At 38.2% G+C, this 16597-nt stretch overlaps 3 protein-coding genes across 3 annotated transcripts; 2 read left to right on the top strand and 1 right to left on the bottom strand.

Moving 5' to 3' along the window:
* Window positions 1–2235: 2235 nt before the first annotated feature.
* Window positions 2236–7189, bottom strand: LOC131795034 (uncharacterized). Its single transcript, XM_066160005.1, has 7 exons — window positions 6553–7189; window positions 6073–6368; window positions 4858–4967; window positions 4170–4353; window positions 3625–3786; window positions 3190–3273; window positions 2236–2677 (listed from the first exon to the last, which is right to left on the bottom strand). Exons 4-7 carry the CDS (start codon window positions 4183–4185, stop codon window positions 2490–2492), a joined length of 450 nt encoding a protein of 149 aa, XP_066016102.1. The 5' UTR covers window positions 4186–4353; window positions 4858–4967; window positions 6073–6368; window positions 6553–7189; the 3' UTR covers window positions 2236–2489.
* Window positions 7190–7202: 13 nt separating this feature from the next.
* On the top strand, window positions 7203–9486 carry LOC131795003 (uncharacterized). Its single transcript, XM_059112563.2, has 3 exons — window positions 7203–8056; window positions 8320–8640; window positions 9049–9486. Exons 1-3 carry the CDS (start codon window positions 7354–7356, stop codon window positions 9261–9263), a joined length of 1239 nt encoding a protein of 412 aa, XP_058968546.2. The 5' UTR covers window positions 7203–7353; the 3' UTR covers window positions 9264–9486.
* Window positions 9487–12955: 3469 nt separating this feature from the next.
* On the top strand, window positions 12956–15783 carry LOC131795027 (uncharacterized). The gene is made up of 3 exons (XM_059112601.2): window positions 12956–13784; window positions 14352–14672; window positions 15173–15783. The coding sequence occupies exons 1-3, from the start codon at window positions 13034–13036 to the stop codon at window positions 15376–15378; spliced, it is 1278 nt and encodes a 425-aa protein (XP_058968584.2). The 5' UTR covers window positions 12956–13033; the 3' UTR covers window positions 15379–15783.
* The last annotated feature ends 814 nt before the right edge of the window (window positions 15784–16597 follow it).

The raw sequence follows: 16597 nt of genomic DNA, 5'->3' as shown, positions 1-16597 counted from the left end.
ACTGCAGATGACACCTATATGATATAGTTTGTAACAACATCAAGTCGGATGAGAGTAGCAGGAATGCAAGAGAATGTACCTGACCATGGCTGGTACTTGCTTTTATTTTTTTTTCTCAGAGGGCCCGGTAACGAATCATGCAATCTGATTGGTTCATAGCGCGGTCTGTATTTTCCTTTCTCTGCCCACGGGCAACGGTAACGCTTTTGTGAGTCGCCGAGTACATCTCTAACTTCGTTGCCATTTTTCATAACTACATCTCGTTTTTCTGGCTGGGCAGTATATTTAAGCAAAGACGTCGGTCACCACCTCAAGTCGATAAATGATTTATTAATCGTCTCTTTTCTCTCTCTCAGATCACTCTGGTTGACAGAAAATTATTGGTTTCGAAATGAATTTGTATACAAGCAAGAGTATCATTAAATTGGTTGACAAGCGGCCTAAACACCGTCTGTAATTAATTTTAATCCTTCGCAAATATAACCTAGAAAGTTAAAACGCGAGGTATTTGGTTAAAATTGAATTAATTGACGGAATTTTCCTCCATTTGATATCTGAATTCTCTAAAATAATTTGTTCGTACTGAAAGGGCGAGCGAAGTTTACATTTCTACTACAAAGGGGCTTTCAGTGAGTTTCTCCAAGTCCGTTCAGTTTGGACGTTTGTTCCATTAATTGCACAAAAGAAACTGATAGAATTTAATGAGAAAAAGCCGCCTTAAATTCCGGATCCCTTGTGTCTAGTTTAAGTGTCTCATTCGAATTTAGTTTTGTGGAGGAAAGACCAGCTTTGGACAAGCCATTCCAGTAAACAAACGAGCAAACCCTCACAACTTCAAAATAAAAAATTTGAATTTCAGTTACTTAGTTACTTTCCTTGGCATTTACTTACTGAACAGAGATAAATCTTCGTACATCAATTAATCGTCGATAAGAGTGAATAATACTTTCCGTAAGATCATTGACTGTTTTTAAAGAAAACATTGTCCTGACAGTCCTTGCCAAACTAGTTCCGTTGCTTTTTCACAAGTGTACTGGCCCTTTTTTGTTTCTTACGCGTTCTCTAATTGACAGGTGTCAGCCGTGTGACAGATACTTGTAAAAATAATGTTTCAAAGTTAGTTTGGAAGCGTTTTAAATCACCTTTATCGTTACACAAATGAAAATGTTTCGGTGAAGCCTCTCTCTTTAATTTGCATCAAAAAACCTTTATTTTAACTACCATTTACCCGCTCAAAAATTGTTCAGTTTATGGAAGATCTTACGTTATTATATATCTTACTTTACGTTATTACTTACGTTATTCTCTGGCCGGGAGGTTCGTATTGGGTAAAATTGTACCCTCTGTCTTAAGTACCACCATCGGCCCACGGCTTCAGGCGGTACTCAAGACCTCGGGTATACTTTTTCCAATACGGACCTCCCGGCCAGCGAATAACGTAACATATATGTATAACATGTGTGACTTTCTGACACAAAATTGTAATACTCGTTTAATCGTTCCTCAGTTCAAATATTCGATGCATAGGTTGATACAAAAATTTAGAGTTACTGGTAAGACAAAATATTTAAATCGTTTGTCCCACGATTAACGTTTCAAAACGTTGTCAATATAAGCACGATAAAAGCATTATTTTTTATCAGTGTTATTCGTTTGACCGTTCTCGTTCGTCCGATCCCATTTTTGGCAAAAAAACCAATGGATCTCAGAGAAGCTGTAGGCCGAGTTATTACTAACGATTTGTCGTTTTTAAACGTCCGCTATTACTAGATCGTGTTCTAGTCGAGGTCTTTTGAGGGAGTTGGATCGAGAGCGAGAGTGACTTTATATACGTAAGAGTTTTTAAAAATCAGTCTGATTTTGGTCAACAATAAGTGACGTTACTTTCTCTCACTATCCTTCTGTAAGAGACAAACTAGAAAATAAGTTTAAAAAGAAACACAGAATTCCACCTCGGGCTCGCAATCTTTCAAAACTTTGTGAAAAAAGTCTTTGATATCTGATTGCTCACAAAAATTAAAAGATTATTGCTTAATTCGTCTCGTAACTTAACGTTCTTTAATTGGTACCAATAAAGCTGCCATCATTTCCCACACAACGAGCAGCCAAACTCCGCCATCAAGTCAGTTGATGTACAGTAGAGAAACATTCAGCCAATTAATAATTATGTTTATATGTATTTTCAAATCCAAAAAACAAACATATCTCTTAAACTCAGCTACTTTCATACAAATAACCAGAACACAATATTGTTTATTTCTTTGTTGAAAAACAACATACATCGTTAACTGAAAGAACAAAAGGCTCTACTCAGGAGCTCAATCATGTATCTTCCAAACTGCTATATTTGTAAAATTTCATTCCTAAATGCTGCAATTATTCTCAGCTAATGAAAATAAAGAAAGTAAAACAGGTGGGTTAGAGCCGCACGTTCTCTTGATCCACAACACAATTAAGTATTTTTACGTCAAGCAAAGAGGTCTTCAAATTCAAATTGTGGTTTCGTGGTTCAACACATTCTCGTCCACACCTCTCTTTTTCTTTCCCTTCCTGAAGCTTCCATTTTCACGGTCTCTTCTTTGCCAGATGGCATACGCACATTCGATGCTTTCTGAATCCGCTGGTACTGATTTCAGTTCCTCTAGAGGGACTGGTTTGTCAACTGCCTTCCAAGGTTCTGTTGAGGAAAACATTGATGACACACGCAGTCTATTACAGTGCAAAACAAATTTTCTATGACTGTCTGGTCGCGATTAGAGCATAAAATCGTATACCGAAAAAAATTATTACAAAGGCTAACGAGCACCACGTATACTAAGCGAAAGATTAGAGTTCCACTCATCAAAAAGAATACTAATACATAGAAAATGGCTGTCCATGTTTTCAAACTGTCGAGTTCAAGTTAAGAAAAGATTTAGCAACAATTTGGACTCAATCTCAGCCGACAAGCTGTGTACATTGACCAAACCAAGGGACCTCGTACAAATTTGAATGTATCGGGCGCAGGATGCGTTTCGACTGAAACCTTGATCGAATGTTTTGTCCCGTTGACATTTTCCTAAATAAATTTCCTAAATATTCCATAATCATTGATTGATCACAGTTACACGTGTACCGGGAAGTTACCAAATAGAACCAAAAGAATTAAATTTCCGTCTAAAGGGAGTATTCTACTGAGTGAAAACTTACCAACAGTTGATGACAGCACTTGATTGTCGCATGTCTCAAAACACACCAGAGCCGACACCATGAAAACTGACTGCAAGTCATTCTCTGAAAATAGTCAACATAAAATGTTGTGTTTATCAAGACAGAACCTGCCATGAGCAAAACTTCTTTAAATGTACTAGCAGGGGTTTTTCAACTAAACTTATGGTGAGGCTTTTACACTTTCAACGTATTTGCACCGATCATCGAGAAGAATTACTTTCATTCATTAAATTTAAATTTTTAAATTATTTATTAAATTTAAATTTATACCGCGCAGTTTCTATAAAAATATTCAACTGCAAGAAGATATACGTGTAGATTGGAATAATTTCTTTGGTTCTTTTAAAACCCTAATTACAGCAGCAGTAGCAGCTTTATATTTGAATGAGTACTTAAGTGTCAGGCTCTAATTACTCGACCGTACCTGTAGTTCAAGAAAACCATCCGTATGGACTTGTTCAACACAAGCAGGTCTGGCAGCTAGACGGCGACTAATCTGGCCCCATAAAGCCAGTCTTGGCATGTTTGAATCCTCAGTAGATACAGTGGATACTAAAGGGCTTGCTCCAACCAAACCTTAAAGCGAAATAGAACTTCAGTCTGGCATTAATCATTGAAACAAGAGCTGATATTTTTTTGAGAAAGTAAAAGGCCAAAACTGCCACGCGTAACTCTACTCGCCTAACATTACAGCATGAACCAAATCACCGAATCGCCCATCACAGCTATATTACCTGCAATACACATACTCAGAGAGAATCCAGGAAATTCACCGAGCAAAAGGATGACACGATTTGGAAACTCTTTTTGGGAATTACCCACAGCCCAATTTTCATTGATTTACGGAGGTGCCGTCCAGGCCAGAGATGTGTTGCAAAGTCACTACTACTGCCAAAGTTTCTTACAAAACAAAATGATAGCCCGACAATATTGCTAACCATACTAAATATACACTGTACCTATTTTTGAGGTCATGTGATTTGATCCTCTGATGAAGGTGATCCACTGTCAATTGTGTATGTTCCGCAAGTATAAATTTGAGAACTTCGTGGCCCGCTAAAGTTCCTCGTAATGGCCTTTTCACTCCCGAAGCTCTGTTTGCTTATTTCTATACCCAGCTTGAGGTCATAGCTCACATTTTCACTAAGATTAGAAAAAATTTATAAATCAGACTCTGGTTTGAATCTGATACCATCATTACACATAACTCAAGGAACAGGTAGACCACCACTTAAAAAAGGTGAATTGAACACCAAATAAAGTGGAGGGTGATCAAATTTTACTGTACAACATTCAACTTTAAGAAGTAAGATAGAGATATTGCAATGCATCAAGATGACTGCATGTAATGAAATATTCCTCCATGAGAATACAAAGATTCTTGTCTTCCTAAATTGTGAGACTTTGGTTTGAGTAAGTGAAGAGGTAAAAGTTGACAAATTGAGTGCAATGTACATGTGAGTCATGGCCCACTCAGTATGCTGAGTCTTAATCTATTAACTGTGACAAACAACTCATTTGTTCAAACTCTGGCAGGTAGTCAGACAGCTTAATTTTGAAGACAGGGTGAGGATAAATATCTGTAAACTCTGGTAAAATCTGCTTGTCAGAGTCAAAGAGGAGGGATTGTAATTGAAGAGAACTTACAAGACAATAATGTTGTCAAATGGAATGTCTGTCTCTGACTCATCACCCGTTTCCATAAGAACTGTGTCCAAAACTTGACCATGAGCAGAACACATAATAGAGATGTTGTTCTAAGGATCATAAATAAATGATTATAGACTAAATCATCAGGATCACTCTAGGAAAGAAAATATTGAAGTCCAGGAAACTTCAGGGATAATTTTGCACAAAAATAGTAGGAAATGATGAACTGTTTGAATTAATTTACATACCCATTCCATTTTATGGTCTTTGAAAGAATGATTTACACATTTTAAAACTTAAAGCAGTTTCTTCCTTGCTTTTATGAAGGGAGGTTGAGTAATTGCAACTTCCGTGACTTTTGAAAACTTTTATTTCCTTCATAGTACAGTGAAGAAAGTTTTCTTCAGTGCTCATGAAAACACTTTCTATACTACAAGACTGAGTGCAACTCACTCTAAGATAATGCTTATGTAAAGTATCTAAAGTGAAAAATGTAACAAAAATACGTTCATACCAGAAAATCTGTAATAATAATAATAATTATAATAATATAATATAAATTTTATAATGATATTTTATAACAATGAATAAGGTAGAATGAAACAAAACAGAAAAAACACACACCCTTACTGACAGAAAAAGATAAAGGTTAAATAGAGAAATAATGAGATTGATTACACGCTATTTTTTTTGCATTGTTCGTCAGGTATTTAAACAAGACGTTGCCAATTTTAGGATTTGCCAAATTTGTTTAGAGATTGCCTGTCCCAAATGAGTTGTCTTCAGATTCCAGATTATTCTAAGAATGCCTGTGAAATGTATGCCTTGTAGATACTTAAAGATGATCCAATGGCTTGAAGAAGTGCACCACTCAAACAAGATCAAACTGATTTAACTATCGATCATACATTTTAGCAAAACTCTAGTGCATTGAAAATGTCAAAAAATTGTTATAAATCCTGTTATATTGCCCTTTCGTTACATCAGTGCTTTTGATTGTCACGGTATTGTCAATGCTTATAAAACTTGTGATGGTCATAACTACGGCCATAATGACTTTGGTAACAAAGATAATTCGCAGAGAAAGGATGGAAGACAACAGGAAAGGTTAATCACCTAAATCATCAAAAAAGGGTTTTGAACGCTGAAAACAAAGGATAAATGAAAACACAATGATCATTTTGTTATCAGCATTTGAAGTATGCAACTTACCTAACGCAAAGGAACTCATGACGAACTCGTGACAAGTTGTTATTGCTGTGCACTGCGCGAAAAACTGGGCTTCTACTCCGGTGGCAAGAGTGGTGAAATAGGAAACCTTTGGCTTACTTATCCATACGATGGTGTGAAACACAGCCATCGAGCTAAGATACAACATTGTCATTAAAGCGAAAATAAGACACAACCATCAGCCGGCCGTTGTGTTAAGGTCTTCCATCGATGCGGATCAAGACGGTGCGACCATAACTGAGTTTTTGTCCTTTGTTACGATGAAACTGCGGATGAAACTATAAAAATGAACAACATTTGCAATACGATTATCATCCTTGTGATGAAGGGGCTTCTTAAATCCGTTGAATTTTGTGAGGAACTGCAACCAAAACCGTGGCAACTTAACACGACATAGAAATCGTAAACAGCTTGATAAATACAGATTAGATAGACTAGTACTCGTAGAATGTAGTTCAAAACCTGGTGAGTCCATAATCCAAGTCTACAGAAGGTGATTTTGACAATTTTCAACAGAAATCGATAGCATCCATTGACATCTTGCGGATGTCTATGTGACCGGAAGCCCAAATATGTTCATTCATGGAAGAAGAGGCAGACGTTTTCCTTCCTGATCTTGTGGTTCTCTTTCGGCATCGATCGGGTTGTTGACCATTTTAAAACAACAAGAAAAATGATTTTTTTTCATAAGAAGTTAAAAAAATACTTTGAAAGAACTTTAATTGATCAAAATAAATCTTGTGTACTTCCTTTCCTTTCGGTTTCTAGCTATACTCTAACGCACCGGAAGAAAGGTTTTTCCGAGAAACTTCAAGAGATGTGATAATTAGATTCAAAATGCACTCAAGTAACGCAATGCTGTTATTTGATACAAAAAGAAAAACAACTGTCCGAAAATCCTCAACGAGAAATTCAGTTGAACCTTTTACCACGTGATACTAGCTTTCTTTCAGACCTATTTAATTATTTAGGTTCAAGAGTCACTGAAGTTTCTTATCCTGCAATGTGCGAAAAAGATCTTTCAGGTTCGGCAATGCCAGCGTTACTTCAAAAGCGTGACCATTAATTCTGCGAGAAAATTTGCGTTACCTCGAAAGAGGATCAGAGATTATGGAAACTGAAATCACATCATAGATCGGTGGCACCAGCTTAATACAATTATCAGGTGACAAAATCTAGCCTGAAAGTCACGATCAGGATAACTTTCGGATATAATTCACGCAGTCTGTGCTAGAAGTCGATGTAATCAATGGCTTACGATCAATGATGGCAGAGCAAGAGCATCTCGTGCTAAGGGTTCCTGATGATCAAAACATTGAAACAATGAGGCCGGCTGTTCGACGAGGGCAAACGTATCAGTATTTTCGGTGGGGAAGAGAGCCACAGCTGGTTAGTACATCCACTCGAATCATTCTGATGATTTTCAAAGCTATCTTCTGTTCGCTTGGTTTGTGGAGCCATCGGTCGTGGAACTACATCCCTCGTCTTCTATTTGTTGTAATTTGTGCTGTTCAAGTATCCTTGCAAATCTCTTCTGACCTGAACTGTCCCTACTTCGACTGCAACTTCAATGAAAAGCATTCCAACCTCACAGTACTGACGGTCTTTCCAGGAACTCAAAAGGCGTGCTATTCACTGTTGTCTTTTGCAGCACTCCTTTCATATGTCGTTTTCATAACAAGTGTGACGACATTCAGGGGTACAGAGTCTGCTTTGGTGTCACCTTCACGATCAATGATCGAAGATTGTGACAAAACGGCGATACTGTGGCTGTTTATTGGATTCGTTGGATTTCTTTCCTCGCTTTTTATCGGGCTGACACTTTTTCTTTATTTGAAGTTATATAACAATAACAATACTTATCTAAGCAAATTGTGCATTGTATACAACTTAACGGCCGCTGTGTTGGCTCACTGGGCTTCAGTAAACACCTGTCACGCCTTTGCCGTCAGTTCTTCCTCTCTAGGTAAGAATGATGATGCATATTTCCTTGATTGAAGACTTCGCGTTTTGCCAAAACTTATCGAATTACTTCCTTACGCGTTTTTCACCCCTAGAAATAAGATAGAGCCATCAAGATAGCAAAGACATCGAACACAGTTTTAGCGATTCTGGTTCGTTTAAAGACCTTAATATTTCTTAAACTTCCTTAAAAAACTGTTCCTTGCAGACATAAAGAATAACGTAAACCAACATCTACTAAACCTTTTTTTTCTCTTTTTACCTCAGGCACAATAGCAAAAGACACTTTCAGACTCATCCGGGACGTCGAGAATGGAACTCTCGATGACATCATTAGAATTCATGAGGACTTGTGTACAGTTGTCCTAAACACAGTGTCAGCCTACAAAGTATGGTTTGTGTTGCATTGGTTAACATACGGAGCTGGCATTCTTGTTTACTTTATGTTAACATCTGAGGAACTCTCGGGAGACAAAAATAGTGTGTCCACTGCGTTCAAAGTCTACACCTGCCTACTCTTCGTTTGTTTCTTCTACGTTTTCATACTCCCGTGTATTTACGCTGCTAGGATCACAAGCGCATGCGCAGGTAGGAACTGGAGAAAGTTCAATAGAGTCGTAAGCAGTCACTGTTCACATGAGTAGAGACACGTGAGCGATTTAATTGCCTGTCGCTTAATATTTTCATATCCGTTATTGTAAGCCAGACTTTTACCCAGTTGTTTTTCCTTTGTTGGGTGTTTTTCTTTTAGCATTCCCTCTCTCTCAAACTCTGACTTAAAACGTTGTTACTTTCTCCACACCTGTGCGCCATTTTGTTTTGTTGCGCTTTCAACTTTCTGCACTGTTTGGGATTAATGGATGAGTTCTCAGCGATGGAGCGTGCTGAAAAAACTGTCATTCCGTGATTGCCACCTTAAGTTAAACATTTTTTGTCTCCTTCGCAGGTGGATTTTGATCACAGTACTAACAGATCCTTTTTTTCTTGTTTTCAAAGGAATCTACGATAGAATTAACTGCACCACATCTGATGACTGGAATGAAGGACACCCGTTCAAAGATCGTCGCAACATATTTCTGTTTTTGGCTTACGCTAAAGACAGAGGCTGCGGTTTCAAAATTGGTAGAATTAGATTTAACTCTTCCCTGACCTGGTTCTCCTTTCTCTTTGGACTCTTGGGGCTATTGTATCACTTCTTTCAAGCAGCCTGAAAAAAACAAACAAACAAACAAACAAACAAACGATCAAAAATCGACACCACGAGGGTTACCTAAGTGATCGGTCATTATGTAGCGCAGGAGGGGGGTGGGGGGAATTGAAGGACTTTGGTTGCTTTGGTTATACACGTGTTGTGATAAAATTTACCTGATCCTACTAAGGCTCTGTAATATTCTTGTGATTTCCCCCCCCCCTCCCCCCCCCACCTTGTTGGCAGTTAATTGGCTCTATATCCTCTATAGTCCTCCTTTCATACTCTTTTGGCGACAACTATTTTCCCCTCTGATCCCCCCGGCTCCCTCATCTTACTCCGTGCTATGGTTAGCTGGGTACTTAAAGGAACCCACGCACTTCCTAATGTTGTAGTCCGGCCTTGTTATTGTTTATACAGGCCTCCAGCCATTTAAACCAGCTGCAAAGGGCTAGGCTATTTAAATATCGCAAATGAATAAATAAAATAAAGAGATTAGTTAATTTAATCTAATCATCCAACATACATAAAAAACCAACTGATTAATTGGGCCACGATTAGTTTACGGCTGAGTTGAAGAAAAATTGAAAAGCATGAAATACGCCTATCTATGTTTCTTTTTTAAACAGAAATTTTTTGTAATATACGTATACTTATGCTTTTAAGGTCTTTCAGAAAGTGGTTTTCACTGTTGTACCTATCGTTCGAGAAGTGTGATCCTTCAGGTGAAGTCAGTATTGAAAACGGCTATTTTTAGTTGTAGTGAGTGATGTTTCGACAACCTCAGCAGAGGTCATGATTAGTGAAGAAATTTCAGTTGAATGTGTTGTTCTGTTATGGTTAAGGTTTAAGGTCAGTTTTTGCCGTGATGTTATAAGGTTCGCAAGGCCTTAACTGGCTTTCAACAATTATGACTGTCTAAATTCGATAAGTCTATAAAGTTAGGTTGTTGTTCTGTTTGGTTCGAGGGTTTCCCGTATTTTTTTTCAAAAATTATTGTCACCTACCAAGATCTATCCACGGTCTAACGTAGAAGTATTAGTTACTTGTTCAGATCATTAATATTTCACTCTAATAGCTATGTTGCCTGAGTATGCTAAATACCATTTTCCCATGCACGCATGTTAATGAGAGAACTATTTCCAATCAACTAGAAAGACTAGAAATTCTTTCTTCGCTAGAGGTCTACAAAATGTTTTTATGGTAGAACCAGAGACTTCGAACGCCCGGTCTTAGTCCAGGTCCTTCTCAAGCAAAATCCAGACCATGGTCGATCGATATTTAACCACCCCTACTCCCAGAGTATTTGAATCTCGTACTCTCTCATACTTCCGGTTTGGTAAAACGAATAATCGGACGCTTGTTGTTTGGTTTGCGTCGAGAGGTTATGTAAACTTTCTGAAAAGAGGCATATATATGGTAATTTTTTCTTTCAGATTATAAAAAAAGAGTTACTTACATTAAGGCTAAGGAAGACCTCACTTCCACATTTGATCGCTGACAGTTCAAAATTTGAGTCTCTAAGAAGCTGTAATACGGATTGTTTACCATTTACCACAAATTCCTAGAAATTGCGGTTGGGATGTAACTGGTAAAGTTTTTCGGTTCGTCCCAATGGAAAATTCCCGGACTAATGGAAATTCTGAAAAGGTGTCCCTTTTTCCCGGTTGGGACGTTCTGAATGGAAATGTGTTTACCATTAAGAAGTTTCTTGAGTTTCGTACCAGTTTCAGGCCTCATGGCCTTTGGCCGAGCGTAATCGCTTCAACAACAACAAATATGGCGGGTGCACAGCAAATGGGGGATGTGTACTAGTGTTCATGTTGCTCTTATTAGTCTCCAACTCTGGAAATATTCCTAACACATAGCTGTTCCTTGTATTTAAATGGTGAGCAGACTTAAAATCTCTAATTTGTGTCCAAAATCGAATGGCTGTCAAGTTTTACGCAATATTGAAAGTTTGTTGTTGTTCATATATCTATATATAAAGTGTAAAATTTTGACTTACGCAAAAAAGTGCTCCACACATAGGAGTAGAGCGATGTATATATTGTGGGATTATTCCTCCCACAATATATATATATATATATATATATACATAACTAACTGCAGACAGTACTGTTTCGGCCTTCTGGGCCTCATCATATATATATATAAATAAAATAATTGTGGGGGTAGAGTTTACCTTGGCATAAAATGCTCAATGCTGTGGTAGCAGAGTTAAGTATACAGAAGTTAAAGAATTGAAGACGACGCATCGATTCTCTGTGACTCTGAGTTTCGTGCCTAAGCGCTCGTCAGACAGAACTTCTATATATATGTTGTCACTAGTTAATGCACACAACATCGTTGCACCCCACGGTATTTGTTGCACCCCATGACCAGCTATGGTTCAATCTGGTTGAGAAGGCACTAAAGGTGAAAAGATGAATGAAAGTTCCATCGTTCAGTTTAACTGTAACCAAATACCTCACTTTTTAACTTGCTTGGTACTTTTTGTGAACGATTAAAATTAATTGCAGACGGGTTTTAGGCCGCTTGTTAACCAACGTAATGGCACTATTGTTTATACAAATTCATTCTGAAACCAATATTTTTCTGTCAACCAAAGTGATTTGAGTGAGAGAAAAGAGAGGATTCATAAGTTATTCATCGGCTTGAGGTAGTAACCGATGTGTTTGCTTAAAAATACTGCCCAGCCGGAAAAACGAGATATATTTATGAAAAATGGCAATGAAAGTTGGGATGTACTTGGCGACTCACGAAAGCGTTACCGTGGCCCGTGGGCAGAGATAGGAAATTACTGACCGGGTAAGGAACCAATCAGATTGCAAGATTCGTTACCGTGCCCTCTCAAAAAAAAAAAATTATTATTATTTATTATTATTCCTGCAGGGAATATCAGTATCAAATCGTATAACAAAGTGACCAAAAAACAGAGCAAAGCAAATTCCTCCCTCCCTGAATTTCATTCAGAGCCACCTAACCAAAGCTGTGAAAATTAGCAGTAAGGATGAGGAAACTCTCACCTATTAAACTGGAATGGTTTATTTGTTTAAAACCATATTGTCATTGATTTTTTTAAGAATTTGTAACTCAATTATAGAATTACAGAGACAAATTATTTTTATAATATGATTGACATAATTCGCTAATACGCAATGTACGATTGGGTCATTTGATGTATTATTGTCTCATGTCCATGCATGCTCTGGATACCCGACGTATAATCTTATCCATACTACTCATAGTGACGTCGAATCTGTCAGATACAGTGCATATCACTTCCGAGTTTGATATAAACCAAACGAACGCCAAAACCTGCTGCTGGAGGGGTATTGGAGCCCTTCCAAAAGCGTTTCCCTGAGGCACTCGTCCTGTGGCCCCTATTTCTTGGCAGAGAACCTCCGCGGAGGCTCTTGACATCCTGAAGTGACTACTGAATTCGTCCATGGAATACATTGGTATAATATTTTCGCAGAAACCTTCGCCTCGATGATGATCGCGTCTCATAAACATTGAGATCGCTCCAATGGTATTAATTTCATCTTCTTTATTGGAATTTATGAACATCTCCTCATTAGCCGATAAATCTAAAATTCCCTCTAACAACGTCATGTTGTAACTAGAATCCAGTCTAGCGCGGCGGGACAATCCGAAAATTTCAGGCATCGCTCCGATTTCCGGAATTTTTTTGTAAATGGTAAACACGCACGATCTCTTGCGTTACCGTTGCTGGAAAACAAATATTTCACACACAAATTGACTGCATCGATTTTTTAAACCGCCAGAATGGCAGAAAAAAAAGCAGGAGAAGAATTTGTAACACCGCACCAATCTAATGAACAGAACGATGAAAGGGTAGAAATTGTACAACCGAACGAACCGAATGCAACAACCGAGTCAACTGAACAGAACGATCAAACGATTTACGATCGCTTCCGAGAAGACAGAGAGCAGCAAGCCATTCGTGGATTTTCTCGAATCCCTCTCATTGTCCTCAGATATTCATTCAGTTTGCTTGGATTATGGGGAAATCAGCGCTGGAATTGGCTTCCTCGCATATTGTTCTTGGTCATCAGCTTCTACCAAGTCGTTTACCGAATGTACATTGATTTTGGCTGTCCGAACTTCAACTGTCATTTCAAACCAAATTTAACAAGCAACAAAACCCTTCACGGTGTCGTAGCTACAGGGAATGCTGTTTTCACAATAGTCTCTTTTGCCGCTGTCATTTCGTACATACTCTTCAACGGTTCTTTCTTCACTGCCAGTCGTTTAGATTCAGCGCTGGTATGTCCTTCAGAGACCTTGATGACAGACATCAACAAAAGCGACGCGTGGTTGTTATTTTTAACGTATGTTTTAATTATTGTGTCGTTTCTAGGCTTGGGTGCGTCGCTGTACACATTACCGAAGACAAGTGAGATCCGAGATCCTCATTACACCATTGCCGTGATCACTGGTACAGGTGCACAGCTTTTGGTCCACTTAGCATCAATCAACACTTGCCAAGTCTTCGCCGTCAGTTCTTTGGCTATTGGTATGTTGTTTTTCGTAATACATAACATAAACATCGAAGTTTAATCTTATCAAAATCGTTCAAAAATTGCAGATAATAAGCAAGCAACTATTCACCGAAGTGGAATGTGAATTGTTGTTTTAGCATATAATAAACAGTGACATAATATAGCACAAAAAGATGATTTGAACTCAGTTGTCAACTACAATGATTACAACATTTTCGGGTGCAAATGTCGCGCGTGCTGTTCGGAGGTGAATAGCAAAGGATCAGATTTTCGGAGTTTATTTTGCCACCGTTTTAGTATGGGTAGCCATGACAATCCCTCTCAATTAGTCACAACTTTTCTAGAATGATGCTCATGTGTAACGTCTTGAACAAATTTGTGAAGGAAACATTCGAAAGCCACTCGGTTGTTACTTGATCCTTCTTTGTCGCGATCTTTTCCTGAATCAGATGTCCCTACAATGTGTAAATAAATCGGCCACAAAGCTACTTGTAAAAATATCGATGAAATCGCACGACTAGCATCATGGTAAAATAACTTTCAATGGAATGATAGATCGAATTTTCTGATCTATCTTCCAGGAACTTTTGCTCAAGATGTCACCAGGCTAATTGGAAATGTAAGGGGTGTTGAAGACGAATCTATAGATGACATCATCAAAATTCATGAGGACCTCTGCAAAGTTGTTTTCAATACAGTGTCAGCCTACAGTGTGTGGTTTGTGGTGCACTGGTTGACTTATGGAGCTGGTGTGGTTGTAGCCGTCATATATATTTCAGAGGAAATTAAATATGATACGACAGCGTCGGAATACATTTTCGTTGGCATGCTGCTGTTTTGTTGCTTCTACTTGTTCGTGTTCCCTTGTTATTTTGCAGCCAGCATTACAGGCAGCTGTGCTGGTGAGTAATCTCGAACCCAGTGCTTTGAGCGAGTGTCGTAAAACTATACCAAAATCAAATATAACCACTGATCAAAGGCACTTCATCTCCCCCCCCCCCCCAAAAAAAAGAGAAAAATTTGTATTATCAACTATTTGAAGAGAGCAAAATAAATCCCAAGTAAAATAAAATTTGCTCTGAAATACTTAGGATAATTATATCTACCAGACCAGCCGAGGTTGGGGTTTTCAGGGGAAACTGATAGAGGATCAGTCGTAAAGGGGATATTATAGAACATTGACCGCTAATGAACTGTCGATGAGGTGGGGGGGGGGGGGTTATTATTACAATGTCTTATGGGGGATCAGGCAAAAGCGAGAGACTATAAACGGACCGCTTGGTAGAATGAGAAAAAGTCCTCTTCCCCCCCCCCCCCCCCCCCAACCAATACTGACCAGTCACTTAGTGGTAGAAAATGTCTTGAAACGCAAAATTAATAGACTTTTTTTCTGTTTTTAAAGGAATATACGAGGAAATTAACCGTACCACAGTTTGGGAAACAGGACATCCGTTTCGCAAACGTAGCAACATTGCTCTGTTTATCTCTTACGCTAAGGAACGAAGCTGTGGGTTCAAAGTTGGTAGAATAACGTTTAACACTTCTCTGGCCTGGTTTTCGTTTTTCTTTGGACTCACCGGCTTGTTATATCACTTTGTTCAAAACTGAATTGGATTTGTTTGCTTTAACAAACACTCTCTGATCAAAAAGCGGCGAACCCTTTACTGCTGACCAGCGTCGCTCCTCCTAGTTCCCATGCCCCTCAACACAATGTGTAAAATAGACCAAGACCCGACTGGGAACGACTGTTTCTCTTGGTATTACCTCTTAACGAGCTTCCTACTCTTCGAACAATTATACGCTTCTTGATTATATATTAAGTGCGGAGAACGAATGCAGTGAACAGCACCTACAAGTTACGCTCTCCAGTAATTACCTCATGCAAGCTAACACATCAGTTTACACATACAGTCACCTAGCAAGAAAGAGGTGTTAAACGTGCTAAAATGAAAGAGTTCTTTCCTGATCATGCGTTCGAAAATTAAAAGCAGCTTGTTAAAAATCGAAAGCAAAAAGGAGGAGGGAGGGGGGGGGGGGGGTGTTTTAATCCTGATCCCGTTTCACGCAGGAATTCGGAGAAGTTCGCGCGTCACGTATAAAAAAAGGTAAACTTCTTAAAAATCGCTCTTTAGGATTTGCCAGAGAAATTTTATTTTCCTTCACTTTCAAAAAAAAAAAAGCAAAGTCCGCACTTGTTTTAGATTTCAACTCAATCATCTCGGAATGTTGAGTGGCTACCCCCAATTATCCTTTAAGATTTTGGTAATCCTCGGTAAGATCATGTTTGATTGCATAATAATAATAATAATAATAATAATAATAATAATGGTTTACTAGTACTCCACATGGTGGCTCTTCTGTACTAATTCGTTAAAAAAAATTGCACAATTGATAAAATATGCATTATGGATATAATAAAATAATATAATGGTTGAAATAAATATATGGATAAATACATAACGTGCAACAAGATGTATAATTACATAAATAATATATATACATAAGTTATGGATAGCACATGTAAAATTGTATAATATTGATGATGTAAAATTTATGGATAACATAGATACGCGCGTATGAAAGTAATACTGCCATGAGACATAAAGTATGTACAAGATATATAAGTAGGACTGGGAATTATTTGTTGCCAATGTCATAAAATGATTTCTGCATTTACTGTCGAATACTTTGAGTTATGTACAATTTTTAATGTCTTGGGGTAGACTGTTAAATAGCATCGCAGCAGAATCTTGTAGTGTTCCAGGAACAGTCGATGGTTCAAGGCGACGCTCACAAGAAGATCTTAGAACCCTTGCCGGTTTATGTT

The sequence above is a fragment of the Pocillopora verrucosa genome, chromosome 1 (assembly GCF_036669915.1).
Source record: "Pocillopora verrucosa isolate sample1 chromosome 1, ASM3666991v2, whole genome shotgun sequence".
In the NCBI taxonomy this organism is placed as follows: Eukaryota; Metazoa; Cnidaria; class Anthozoa; order Scleractinia; family Pocilloporidae; genus Pocillopora; species Pocillopora verrucosa.
Note: the sequence above shows the minus strand (reverse complement) of the source record. Positions and strands in the feature narration are given on the sequence as shown.

What these genes read in the sequence shown, in the direction of transcription:
- LOC131795034 (XM_066160005.1), bottom strand. An exon ending in TGAACTACAGGTACGGTCGA is followed by an intron (nt 3,274 to 3,624) that starts GTAATTAGAGCC and finishes GACTATTTTCAG; the next exon opens with AGAATGACTTGCAGTCAGTT. An exon ending in AGTGCTGTCATCAACTGTTG is followed by an intron (nt 2,678 to 3,189) that starts GTAAGTTTTCAC and finishes TTTCCTCAACAG; the next exon opens with AACCTTGGAAGGCAGTTGAC.
- LOC131795003 (XM_059112563.2), top strand. Translation starts at nt 7,354, where the DNA reads ATGATGGCAGAGCAAGAGCATCTCGTGCTAAGGGTTCCTGATGATCAA. An exon ending in CGTCAGTTCTTCCTCTCTAG is followed by an intron (nt 8,057 to 8,319) that starts GTAAGAATGATG and finishes TTTTTACCTCAG; the next exon opens with GCACAATAGCAAAAGACACT. An exon ending in GATCACAAGCGCATGCGCAG is followed by an intron (nt 8,641 to 9,048) that starts GTAGGAACTGGA and finishes TTGTTTTCAAAG; the next exon opens with GAATCTACGATAGAATTAAC.
- LOC131795027 (XM_059112601.2), top strand. Translation starts at nt 13,034, where the DNA reads ATGGCAGAAAAAAAAGCAGGAGAAGAATTTGTAACACCGCACCAATCT. An exon ending in CGTCAGTTCTTTGGCTATTG is followed by an intron (nt 13,785 to 14,351) that starts GTATGTTGTTTT and finishes TCTATCTTCCAG; the next exon opens with GAACTTTTGCTCAAGATGTC. An exon ending in CATTACAGGCAGCTGTGCTG is followed by an intron (nt 14,673 to 15,172) that starts GTGAGTAATCTC and finishes CTGTTTTTAAAG; the next exon opens with GAATATACGAGGAAATTAAC.